At 33.3% G+C, this 14,091-nt stretch overlaps 1 protein-coding gene across 6 annotated transcripts in view; it reads right to left on the reverse strand.

The window, feature by feature from the left end:
* Positions 1 to 14,091, reverse strand: part of Dys (Dystrophin) — an 80,070-nt gene that overhangs the window by 65,121 nt on the left and 858 nt on the right. For 3 of the 6 annotated variants that reach the window (XM_064045717.1, XM_064045689.1, XM_064045693.1), the window contains 4 exons: positions 11,852 to 12,547; positions 11,480 to 11,792; positions 7,756 to 8,216; positions 6,591 to 7,701 (listed from right to left, as the gene is read on the reverse strand). In XM_064045717.1, the coding sequence (XP_063901787.1) occupies positions 6,591 to 7,701; positions 7,756 to 8,216; positions 11,480 to 11,792; positions 11,852 to 12,547 (2,581 nt within the window). Of the gene's footprint in view, positions 1 to 1,982; positions 2,397 to 6,590; positions 7,702 to 7,755; positions 8,217 to 11,479; positions 11,793 to 11,851; positions 12,548 to 14,091 lie in introns of those variants that run through there. The other 3 variants (XR_010278957.1, XR_010278956.1, XM_064045702.1) reach the window with 3 other exon arrangements.

Consider the following 14,091-nt stretch of genomic DNA (forward strand, 5'->3'; position numbering starts at 1 on the left):
GTATTTTTATTCACCCGTCTTGAACCCTTACTTATTTTCATATTTTAAGAAGCTTTATATATAGGTAAGTATTTATATTCAACACAATCATAATCACCTCAATTATGATCGGTAATTAAAATCGGCCTGGATACAGCAAATAATTGCGACGTAACTTGACTTGTGCTCATTAATCAATCCAGCTGGATTGGACTAGAGACCGATAGTGGTCCCTATTTAAACAGCCACGCGCCCCTTTCTAGAGATTTCGCGATTGAGGGCTGTGCCCACGACGGCTACCGGCGGCGAACAGATTCCAGGCTTTACTTTACTCGAACCGCCGCCGTCACCGGTTATGAGTCATCAGTCATGGCAGCAATGTACTTACTCAGAAAAGCCATAAGCGTCGTTCCGATCAGAAACGGCATCGGTGTCACTGTTGTACTTCATGAGGCGGTCTAAATGAATAATCTTCATTTTTGACGTAGGCCCAGTATATGGGCTTTCCTAATCTGGTGACAACTTTGGACAACGACCTTTCCTTCTTTGCGGGTTATAAAGCCATACCAAATCCCCTACCTGGAATCCTACTGAGTTACCCTTAAGGTCGTAGCTCGTTTTCATTCGAATCTTGTGGCGCACCATTTCGTGAACGCTCAACAGCTTCTCCTTCTGACCTGACCTGACCTGACCTGACCAAGTCGTTGTAATCTGTGGCCTCCTTTGGTTTTTCACTTGGAGAGCTGAACAGTATGTCACAAGGTAGACGAAGTTCTCTCCCGAAAATTATGCGCGCCGATATCTAACCTAATGTGTCATGGGCAACTGATCAATAAGTCATTAGGAAGATTGTAAGTGTGTACTGTAATCTTCCGCGCTTATATGCATCCCTCTTATTAAATTATTTTTGTGTTTTTGTGACTCGTACGCGGCAAATACATTCCAACGCGCGCTACTGGAACAATCAATTTGGCAGAGGAGCTGAACGAGCCATTTATGATCCCAGTCGAAAGCTCGGTATACTATACTGTATACCAAGCACATTTTGAAACTTCTTCCCTCCTCTCATTCTACCGCCATGCCTTTGACACGGTTTCGATCTCCTCGAGAAACTCTGGTGGTTCAGTTGAGCGCATTTTGTTATGAAAATTGGTGAATATTTCAAATGGTGTTATAACTACTTACAGCAAATTAAAGAATTTCGTGACAACCAAAGGGCATTCATATACATATTTGGGGCGTATGTGAACTCGACCAGGGTATCTGCTATAATCCTTGTGAAGAAGGATGTACAGATTAACGCATAGCAAATAGAATGTGGGTATGCCTTATTAACTGCTCCATTGTCGTCTTCACAATACCCTAAGTTTACAACAACCTTATAGTATTTGGGAGACTTTACGTTCATGGCTACATTATTCTTGTGCTTCCAAACTGAGCAAAATTTCTTCTTCTATTTATATTTTTACTATTGATTTTCGAATGGAAATCTTTCTCACCTGAAGATATCCCACGAAAATATAGCACACCTTCTAATCAAAATTAAGTGGAAAAATAACACATCACTGCTTATCTATACATGACAATTCTGTTTGGTTTCCACCTTGGATATATATAACCATTGTTGCTTCATTTATTACGTGGGATCATGAAATTATTACATTGTGAAAAATTGTCACCAAACAAGCCGCATACTTCTAAGGAAAAGAATGCGATTCACTAAACTATTCTTTATCTATTCTTTCTATTTTAAATTTTAAGTCAAAATCGTATACACTAAAAGTAGCTTCCTTCCAACATTGTTATTAAAATTAAACAAACAAATCAATTATATTTAGACAGTAAAAAATAAAAGTTCAGGTTGGAATACTTAAATTAATCAGGCGATGTTTAAGCTGCCGCATTCTTACGATAAACGCGTAGGTAGTATCTTGTTGAATTCTATAAGTTCTATAACTAAAGAGTTGTTTTTACTTGAGGTCAGCTAACAGAGAAGTCCTCTAAATTTTTTTTCCAGTTTTTATTAAACGTCACATAAAATCAAATGTGTACTCATCCATCACCTCTTCATATGGATATGAAAACTTTAACACGCTCTCCCAGCAGATCGTCGATGTCATTTGTACGGTAACTAAAGTAAGTAAGTTGGACCAGTTCGGCTGATTGTGTGGGCTCATAGCTACTGAAAATGTCATTTACTTCGATCAGTTCGATGGTGGTAGTAATCTTGTTTTACTAACACCTCTACAACGATGCTGGTCCTTAAGGCAGGTACAGGTTGGAGATATTACACCAAACTATGATTTTTTAGGCATTAAAACATTAACTTCATTGATGCCAAGAAGAATGAATTTCCTTTGACGGACATCAAACCACAGAATATAGATGCTGCTATTTCTGCACTGACCGTTTTTGAGCTATTAAATAAAACATGCAATATAAAACAAGGAAAACAGATATTAAACAAAACTTGGATTTCAAAAAAATTGGTGAAATAGGCCACGTAACATACAGTATGAAAATTTTTAAGTTATTAATGAATCAATTCTAAAAGTACTCTCATATAGTATGATTTTTTAAAATTGAGATAAGAAAAGGCTTTGGAAACAAAAAATGTCAAAAAAGTAGGGTATAATTTAATTAATTTAATCTCAATTTGTCTCAATGATAGTAACATATATATATATATGTATAAAAAATAATTAAACAAGGCCCTACGTCTTTCACATCTTTTGTTTCCAAAGCCTTACTTATTCCAATAAAAAAAAACATATGGTACAATGATTTTAAATTTTAATCAACGATTATTAAGACGAGCATTAAAACAATAATTGTTTCTATCACAAAGATTACAACTATAACACCTTGTTCAACGGAACTGTCTATTTATCTTCAACACTTGAAATGACAACTATTAAAAAAGTAATTACGCCACATCAGAACATCCAAATGTAACAGTTTTTCAATTTCCATCTAATACGGAATTGAAAAAAAAAGGGGTTGAGGCAAATACATCGCCAACAAATTCAACTCGTGTGTGTATAAAACACTTTTCAGACAATTTCTTAATTTTGGAGAATAAAGTAACCCGTCAGGATGGATCAATTTTGTATACACCTAGGAAAAACCCAAAATTGACATAGGATGCCTAACCAACAATATTGCCGAATCAAGCGTCATATATGACAACAAATTTACCTCCAAAGAGGAATTCAAACACATTTTTTGAAGCCAAGTTATTGGAAAATCACGTTCTAATCAACAGGTTTTTGAATGGGACTCATGAGCCTATTCTGCAAAAATTAACAATTTACGGCGATCTACGTGTGACTGTAAGTTCTAGGAATGTGACATTAAAAAAAAACTGTTAAGGATATTCTGACAAAATCTTCGTGTGTGTGTTCTACCCGACTCAATTATTATTTTCATTGCTTCTAGTTCAAAATTCAGGTTTTTAGAAAACAATTACAGTCAGTCACAGCGAAATAAATAAGATATTCACCGGACACTTTAGTATGGATCGCAAGCTTATATTTTACATATCTTGAGGCATATAATAGTTTTTTGGAAAATTCTAAATTTAGACCGTTCCTCACCTAAAATATTTGAAAAAATTATTGATAAAATTAGGACCTACAAATTCAGAGCATAAAAATTATTTGAAAGAGAAAGTAAAACATTTGTCATCGAGATCCACGATATGAAGTCATCAAAAAAATAGACGATACTTTAATTTTTTTGAAAATTTTGTAAAGTGGCTAAATCTTTGGGACTTATTTTGATAAAGTGTGGCAAGTATTAATCTCATGTAAATTTTGTTAGCTTTGCAATTTTTCACCTCATACAATATTTCTCTATCTCACAATTTAAACCTCAGTAATTTTCTTTGTTGTATAATTTTAATTGAACGTAAATCTAATTCTCTGCAGTTTTAACGTTTTAACCTCACATAATATTTTTATTTGTACAAGTTTATTTTACACCAGATCTTTTGTTTTTATAAATCTTTGCTAAGTTTTGTTTTATAAATATTTTGTTGATGAATGTTTCCATCGTATAAATTATCTGATGTCCAATTTTGATCTCACATAAGAAGTATTTGTTTAAAATTTCACAAGATTGTATGGCGAATTTAAATGTTGCTTATTGCCCTTTGAAACTTTAACAGTTGTTTAGTTGTCGTTAATATCAGAGTCAAAGAAATCGAACATTAAAAATGGAATTGAGGTTAAATAACACAGAAAACGTGGCAGAAGCGGAGTGCGGTTCCTAGTTCAGCTGGCGAGATTTATCGCGTTACCTGCACAAAGGGCGCAGGTTTGTATAGATTCAGGGGCGGTCGCGATATTGTAACGCTGTCGGCTTCCACCCCATTGCCAAGACCCAACTGCGGATCTGTGATCGGAACAGCCGGTACGTACGGCACGTCCGTGATAGAGAGATGCTTTGCGATAGATAGAATCACCGTCGTGGGGGGAGAACAGCCCCGACCGGTGGCCCCAAACTCCGCTTGTGCTAGAACCCCTTATGGCTATTTTTGTTGTGCTCTTGTTAACTGCCATAATTTTAAATTTGACGCCACACGCCCGGAATAATTTGTGTATTTGCATCCAGTTACTTTAATTCAGATTTTCGTTTGTTTTTCTTAAATTTGTGCATGGCCGACTAGTATAAAGATTATGGCCTGTCCAAGAGGTACCATATGTGTTGCCATCTATTAATAATTACACTTAATAATTTAGCAAAATTTTAATTTGATTTGACATTATGAGACTTCAAAACGTGTAATGGTCGTTTGTTTCGGTATGAATGCTTTTGTGCCTTTCAAAAAGTGTTAATAATCCTTTTGTCGTTTTTGAATTAGTAATAGATGGCAGCACATATAGTACCTTTGGACAGGCCATAATCTTTATACTAGTCGGCCATGATTTGTGATATTCAGATATTTGCATTGATTCAAAACATAAACGTAGGGTTTTGCACTTGTTCGGTTTCCTATATTGTGTATGTCTGTCAACTCGCGGTTGTCTCTTTCTTTCATATTTTTATGTGTTTCATTTGCGAAGTATTATATGTGGGTGAATAAACCATAGGGGGTTTTTGGAGTTGAAAAGCGACTGCGATTCCGCCTTCATTGGGCAGCTCGTCGCTTCTTTTCTTCCTAGAGTGGGTGTGCGAGTTTTAGCCCCCTCCCAAAAATTGTGTCTATTATTTCTTGCGCTATCGACTTGCACGCAGTGTATGCTCACTTGTATGAAAGAACGTTTTCCCGCCACTTTTCAAAAAAAAAAAAAAAAACACAACGTAGGTTCCATTTTGTTAGAATTTAAGGCGGTAAGTTTGGGTTATCACACTGTACTAAATGTATAAACCTAATTTCGACACAAAAAAAATTATAAGTATCCCCAAATGCACCCACCTCTACCTAAAACATTTAGATAGAGGTGGGTTAAAAATATCCCAACAATATCTTGTTGATATTATATATGAACTGTTTCTCTTGTTTAAAGTTCTGGTAAGCCCACATTTTGAAAAAGAATTTCTCAAGTGTGAAAATCAACAGCTTTTATTACATCGACTTTCATCGGAAATGTTGACTTATAAGAACATTACTTAATGAGACAGCAGGATGTGGGCACTCTAGATACAGTTTAATTCGTAAATGTTTAAACATTTTTAAATACATTTTTTTTTAATAATTATTGTAAAATAACGGACAATAAAATTCAAGTTAACAAAGCTTCCAATAGCAAAAAATTTACAAAACTCTGGAGGTAATGCTTAAATTGTGCATCTTTTATATTTTGAATTATACCATTACATTTTATTGTTTTTGGAGCTTTATAATATTTACACTAACTTTATTTGAATTTCTTTAGGTTTATTTGTTTTTTTTTTGTGAATATTTTGCTTGTTTCTTGAACTTATGATAACTGAATTTCACCGTTGGTTTGCAAGTGCAGCGGTCTTGAGTACGAAAGCTGGGTTCCGGCTTGATATATCGAACGGCTTCGATTTGTCTCGTGCGAGAATATTTCTCAATTTCAAAAAAACACACATTCATAGACTGTCAATAATGTAAACTAACACCATCTTCCTGCTGCATAATTAATAAAAAAATATAGATATTTATATACTACTACACTTAGATACAAAGAATAGCTAACATGACTGACTTAACAAAATTTGTTTATAGTGGATATTCACAATTTGAGTGGTCATCAGTGATCTTAAATGCCTCTTTTCATCAATAAATTGAAACACAGCATTAAGATGTTTCAGAGAAAATTAATTGGCCGGAAATTTATGTTGTCGATAGATTTTACTTCTGGTTTTTTAAAACGAATATTATATACATCAAATATTTAATATTTTTATTAATTTTTGTCTGATGATCTTTGAATCTAGCAAAAATTAACAATATTAACAAAATAAATATCTAGTTTTAGCCACCGAATTAAACACAATAACGAACACATCGATGTGTATTATGATATGATTAGTATGTTTATACTGTAACAACATGATAGACAAGCAATTACAATTAATTGATATGATAAAATGATATGGTTAGCGATGATCAGCAGGCGGTGGTGGCTGATTGACTCTACCTGGAGTATCTTGATTCAATTGGGACGCTGTGACGCTTCTTGTTTGTAGTGTAGACGTAGGAGGTTCATCTAATAACTGTCTCAATCTCTGTAGCTGGGCTTCCAATTGTCTATTATGATCCTCCAAGATTTGCATTCTGGCTTCCAATCTTCCTTTATGTTGTCTTAGCAACCTCGCTTCTGCTAACACGTCATGCTGGGGTTGAGGTGGGTGAGGAGTTGCACCTCTTTGCAACTGTTCATATTCTTGTCTTAAAGCGGCATTTTCTACTTCTAACTCTCTTATCATCTCCTGTAATTCTGCTCTCTGTTCTTCATCAATTACTAACATGAGTTGGCCAGGACTTGCAGGACCTCCTTCTAACGTTTGGCAATAGTCAGCTATAAGACGATGCTCATCTTCTGGAGAAGCAGCACGCAATTCAACTTCTGCCAAACGACTAGCATATATTTCTAAACGCGAATGCATGTCATTATGTTGTGGAGATGCTACAGGACTTTCCAATTCGTCACCTTCTAGGACAGAACGTACTGGTAAATATCCCATTCTGGGATGTTTCAAAAAATATCTTTTGCCTTTGAATTTATTTTTCAAAGCCTTGGTAAAATCTCTCATATCTTCAACAGATGTTGTGGCCGCACAATACTCGTGCATAGGATGAGATAATTTATGACCCTTGGTTAACCTTCCCGCGAAGAAACATGACTGACACATGTCAAAATTAAAACATTTTAAACACCTGTATCGTAACCCCACGATTGGATACTGTTTGCAACTGTTACATTTGGCTTGATGCTTAGCAGTTTCTGCTGCTGCTAATCGGTGAAGAACAGGCAACCAAACCAAAGATTGGGGTTCTTGTTTTAGCCACGCTAAAAAATGTGTAGCCTCTAAGTCTTCACGTTCACCAAGGCAACTGCGAACACTTGGTTCAATATTTGAACCTCCAAAGGCCGCAACTTCCCCTAGTTGTCTAGGAACTTGCAGAACATCGTGTAGTAACAATCCAAGTTTCCTTTGATCTGCTTTCTGTTGAGGATCGGCTATAAGACGAAATAGATACCGGTATTTGTCTTCTAAATGTCCTTTACTTAACAAAGTTAGTCCCACCTATTACATTATATTACATAAGCATTTATAAACGAGTAATATTTAAATGCATACCTTAAAACTGAGGACTCTTAGCTGCCCAGTACGCTGACTATCATAAACATTTAATAACCAATTCAACGCCAAGTCAACACATAAAGGGACGTCAACCAATGCAGGCTGTTGTGCAGCAGCAGCTCCATAGATTGCTCTTAAAACTAAAACCATGTCAGCAACGTCTAACAATTTGTCATTCTGACCTCTTAAACCATGTAAATCGAAAGCTTCAGAAGCAGCATTGATTCCGACTAAATCCAAACATAGCTTTTTTTGGATTGTTCTTAGTTTTAAGGCAGTCCGATATGCAGAAAACCTCACTTCATTCAACTGAAGAAGAGAAGTTGCCAGTTCTAACATTTGAGGATGATCCCAGTGCGTTGTTTCAGTACTGTGATTTATGTAATATGGTACTTTGTTAGGTGTTGTAGAACGTTCCCAAGGAGGTTGGACACTGGACGGTCCTGGTGATATTTCTCCTGAAAATAAAGTTTAAAATTCTAAAAATAAGAATTAGCGAGCCTCCTAATTTTTTAGAATTGATCTAAAATATGGATAATAATAAAAAGATACCTACGTCCAAAACAATTGTTTATGATATACGCTACGTAACGCTCAATTTTTAAAAAATAAGAGCAACGCAATGCTTTTCAATAACTATTTATTCAATATTTTTTCAGGATGACATTACCAGGTTTCTGGAGGGATGAATAATTGCTTTGTAGTTAATAATGTATACTTTAAAAATAGAGTTACTTGTAAATATCTTACTTTGTAACAAAGTTATGGTATTTTAAAGTATTTTCTATCAAAACTACTTAATTTTTGTCCACACCGAATCAATGTGACTATGTTGTCAATATTTTTAAGCAGTTTATAAAGTAATCTTTGAGTTAAACTCTTAAGATTTGATACAAACTACTGCTTTTAAAACCACTCCGTATATTTTTAATGTTATCAGTACATATTTTAAAATAACAGTACTATTTTTTCAGAATAAATAAATAAATAAATAAATAAATAAATACAGTAACAATTTTTTTTAATAGATCATAGACACAAACGAAAAATTGGCAGTACATTATACTTTATGAATCACAATTTCAAATGATAAAACGGAGTTTCAAGTAGAATTCAACGACTTATAGTTAATTAACATGTTTTTTTTTTTTGTAAAAATAGTTATATAGTCTTTGCCATTTATATTGAAACACCACTTGTTAATCTTAAATTTGGCAACGTTCATATTCAGACAATTTTCTAACTTAAACTAAAAAGCTGTTGTCAATCAACCGAAAGCTGTTACCAATTGCTAGATTTTAAGCAAAATCAACAGGTGGTGTTTCAATAGAAATGGCAAAAACAATACATGGGGTACATTATAAAATGTCAATTAAAGATGTGCCTTCATTGGGCGAGAATATTACTTCAAAACTAGTTAACTACAACGATTTTATGTAAATGCTAGTCGTGTACCCATGGGGATTTCCCATAGGCAACATCTCAGGAACCATTCGACTTTTCTCAAATGTTAGAGTTTACAAATTGTCATCCCCTATTTAACCCCCTTACGAGATGCATTTTCAAAAATCCTTTCTTAGTGCTACCTACCTATGAAACTCCTGTGCAAAATTGTATGCTTTTAGAACCACCCGTTTAAGCTGTGCGTTGCCTGTCAGTCAGTCAGTCGGTCAGTGTGTTAAGAGTTTTATTAAGTAGATGTAAGTAAATAAAAATCACGTGTATATGACATTAGATTTCTCAATATTTTTTTTATGACTATTTTTTGATGGGACTAATGTGTTAATTTTTATGTGTGTCCAATCACAATGTTACTGCACACTTTTCTAAGGCATCTTCTGTAAGCTACTGAAAAATCTAAAAGCATATTACTAAAACTTAAGCAAGGTCGTATTTCAAAAGATTCTTTCTATTAACATTTACATAATTTTTTAGTTCACTTCGATTTTAGGAGGGAATGGACAAATACAATTTGCTATTATCCTGTAATCATTACATCAATGTTAGTGTTTAAAAAAAATTGAAAAGGACTTTTTACTTTTAATAGACTTCAAACATCATGTTTTTAGCGGCGACGAATAAATTAATTTTGATACATCATATAATGTAATACTTATTAATAACAATACTGTTTTCTTAAAATTCCAAAAAAAATTGAAATCACTTTTGAATTAATCAATAAAATTAATCGTTTCATTTATATATACATATTTTTTTCAAGTATCTCGCACAGACATTTATAAAAAAACAGCGTACGTTCAAATAGTAATAAAAATATATTACTTACATCAAAGCACAAACAAAACCGCTTTCTGAAGTACAGAAATTAATTTTAATAGATGCTTTGTAACAATTAAATAAACACTAGTACTTCAAAAATTCCATAAACTTTGTTACGTACGTTAGAGAAATTATAAAACTGTGTTCTATCGATTTTATTTTTTAAGCACAGGTAAAGGAATATCTATATACCTTTACATAAACTTCAAGTAAGATTTACTTAACAAAATCTGAGTTGTATTTTTTTTTAAGGGAACAGTAGACAAACTTTGATTAATGTTTCATGTTCTACATGATAGTTTTAAAGTACATTTAAATTTTATACCAATCAGTTTATGGTTCAGCAATTACGATGTAGGTATTTAATAAAATCAGCAACATACAGACATATAGAAACGAGAAATACGCATATAAATACTGAAAAATGTGTTATTAGATATTTGTTAAAATGGCCTTATTATATTCCCTTCTTAAGCTTTACGCTCGGAATTTCAAATTTTGGTTAACATTTCAGATTTAAAAAAGCGGTAGAAGACTTTAATGCCATCTTTACACATCATATAAACGTTGCAAACATTTGTCACACTTTGAATGATAACCGAGATATTGTTTATCCACAACACTACATTGTGAAACTAAAAAAAAGTTTTTGAAATTTTATTTACATTTCTTGATAAACGCATGTTTGTGATGATATTCGTAAAATACCCGACAAAACAAATCACAGATTCAGAATCTGGCAGATTTTAAATGATGGTGTTAGTTTTAGTGTGAAATTACAAAAAAACTTTAAAATAAGTTTTATTTTACACGTAACTAAAAATAAAAATAAATAAGATTATTAAATAACACTAATTATTTATAACTGTAAACAAAATAGAGTGTATGTTGTAATAAAAACATATCTTGTGATTTATTGTACGTCAAAACTAGTCTACATCTGAGTAAATATAATAATAATAATAACTGTAATACATACTTGGAAAGTACCTTCTTTTAAACATTACTTAAAAGCTGGTTTTCTGACACTAAACTTATCGTTTGTTCCAGAGTTTTCTCAATAGCCGTTTGCCGATGAAAGAATTATGTAAACTGTTTATTTTTAACGCCTCCAGAATGATTTAACACCTTTAAATCACATTACAATTTAATTACACGTTTGATTATTCAATGTGACTTCAAAAATGTAATCATTTATAAAAAAGAGTCTAATACTTTTGCCTTTATGCCACTAGTGAATTCTTTTCGTTTGAAAACCGTGAAAGTTACTGTCGAAGTGAAAATTTTTCACTACGCTAATACTAGATAAACATTCAAGGAAGGTCAACAACATTTTTAATTTACATACAAGTGGGATGCAGCAACATTGCTCATTCCTTGTCTCAAAATCTGTCATCAAGTATCCCATTTTTATATAAAAAAAATTATTAAAAACACTAACCTTGTGTTGTGCTAGTCAGCTGCTCTCTTCTTTCCCTAATTGCTGCTTGTAGTGCTCTACATCTCGCACTACAATCTTCTAGCTGTGTGGCTAAATTGTTAGGTAAGGCATTTCCTAAAGAAGCAGCTTGTATTCGTGCTTCTTCAAGAGATCTTTGCAATTGAGGAAGTTGAGTTTCTAAATTTCGTAAACTTGCTAAAAGTTCTCTAGCCTCTGCTGCACTTCTAGGACCACTCCAACTTAATGTAGCTCTTTCAAGGCGTGAAACAGCTGCCGAAGCTTCCTCCAGATTTAATGTTAGCTGTTTTAATTTCTTTAAACAAAAAGTATAATATAATAATAAAGGATTGTTAAAAATAAATGTAAACATACAATTGTATTTTGTTCGAATCGTGCTGCTAACTGATCTGATTTGTCGATTAACGCGTTCCATTTATCTGAAAGTTTGACTAACTCTCTTCTCAAATTTCTGGCTAATTCTCCAGAAGGATCTCCAGCCACAAACTGTCGGGCACTTCTCAAGCTAGCTTCAACTAACGGCCTTTTGTCTTCTAACTGCTGGCGAAACGCTCGATGGTCGTCTTGTCTAGCTGCTAATCCCAATTCTGTATCTTTTCTAATAACCCACTCAGTTAGTTCTCTTAATGACAGTAAAAGAGCATTCCAATAGTCAGCATTATGTTCTAAACGATTCCTCAGATCAGAAGTTCTAGTTTTCAAAGCTTGCCAGCGTCTTTCCATTTCATCTCCTTTTAGTTGCAGCATTAACGCGTCTTCTGGGGCCATCGATCCAAGCAATGCCAAATTGGAAGATCGAAGAGCTGCATGAGCAGGAGCCTGTCTTTCAATGTCGGCTTGTAGCTCTTTCAGTTGATGAGAGGCTCTACGAGATTCTGGATCCCCTTCCAAAGTTTCAATCACAGATTCGGCTTCGCTGAGCCAGGCTAAGAATTTATCGAGAGAGCGGTCTAGGTTCTGTAGAGAGCTTAAAGCGGAATGTAGTAACTTCCCCCGGTTAATAACACACGCATCCAAACGATAGTAATGTTGGTTAATGTATTCAGCTGCCTATAATATTCAACGTAAGGAATTATAAGTGTAATTTCATAAATTCTGTTGAAAATTTGCAGGTAAAACTGTATGTCATGGTAAGTTCATAGGCGAAAGAGTTATCCCTAACTTAAAACAATCAACAAAACATTACACAATATAGTAAAAAAAAAGTCACATTTATTAAGCAAAGGAAGAGAAAAATATTTCTTTTTTGAACAATGGTCTCCACGAACAATTTTTTATGATTTTAAAAAGGCATATTTTTGTATAAAATAGCGATTATCTTAACGACAAATGATGCTTTTCCAGTTTCTGGAAAAACACTTCATCAGTATCAAATGTCTTGCCAAAAGTTGCACAAAGTAAAAATTTTTCGGCAACAGAGCTATAGAATAGCGCACGATCCATTGGAGTCCGAAAATTAGTGGTTTAAATTTAATTAATAATATATTATAATTTAATTTAAATAATAGCAGCTTCTGTTATTTCTAGAACAATAACAGAAAATTATTACGATATTCACTTAGACGAATATCTAATTTTTTGTTTTTTTTTTATGTTTTACTGAATAAGAAAATGTAAAAAAAAAAGTTCAAATTTGAATACGCTTTTTATAGCCCAAGCAATTTTTAGTGAAAACTAAATGACTTTTGTTATTCAAGAAGTTCATCTCAATAAATTATTATAGAAAAATATGACCTAAAATGTGGTATTTCTTGTACCTACTTCATCACTTACATAAAATGTCTCAAAAAGTGTTTGCCTTAATTCTTTTTATCAATTGGTTCAGAGACAACACATTTGATTTTTCTGAAATTATGATATAAGCAGTGTTAAATTACACATACGAAATTAATACGGAAAAGTTGATATGGCCAGCTTAAAAAATTAAATCTCGCCAAATAGGTCCATATTTTTGAAAACAGTTCTTCTAAAATGGAAGCACTGCCTAATTATACAACGTTATTGTTAACATTTTTGGCACCCTGTTTACCCGATATCTTCAAGCTCAAGGTCAACTTGTTCTCTACCGTAGCTATTGAGTATCACAGATTTTTATTTAGCATATAATGGTCCAGTTTTTAGTTGAGATACCAATATGCAATCAAATAAAATCGGTTGAAAAGTAGAATATAAGTGTTTTTTTAGACATTATCGGATTTCTACGTTATGTTATGTCTTCATGTTGTTAAGTATTTTTTTATGCTCGTCACCTCAGCACAACACTTACATAAAAAAATATTTTTACAAATACTATATTTACAATTATAAAAACAGTTGGACCATAGGTATTGTTTCATTTTGCAGGAATGACTGAATCATGTACAGAAGTTAAAAAAATTGAAACAAACTCTATAGATACATACGCCCGATGGTCTCTACCTTTAGTATAAGAGCAAATTCAGCTTATCCGATGTACTACTTGAATTTGTGCTTCTATATTGCGGAATCTTTTGCCATTATCAGACAATTAAACTTAAATTATTCAATAATTACAAATTCGACAAACTTGGTTTGGCTATGCACTTACTTGAGCATACATACTTTACACCTGGAAC

The sequence above is a fragment of the Zophobas morio genome, unplaced genomic scaffold, assembly GCF_036711695.1.
Source record: "Zophobas morio isolate AGI-343-1 ecotype UQ-CSIRO unplaced genomic scaffold, CSIRO_AGI_Zmor_V1 ptg000005l, whole genome shotgun sequence".
Taxonomy (NCBI): Eukaryota; Metazoa; Arthropoda; class Insecta; order Coleoptera; family Tenebrionidae; genus Zophobas; species Zophobas morio.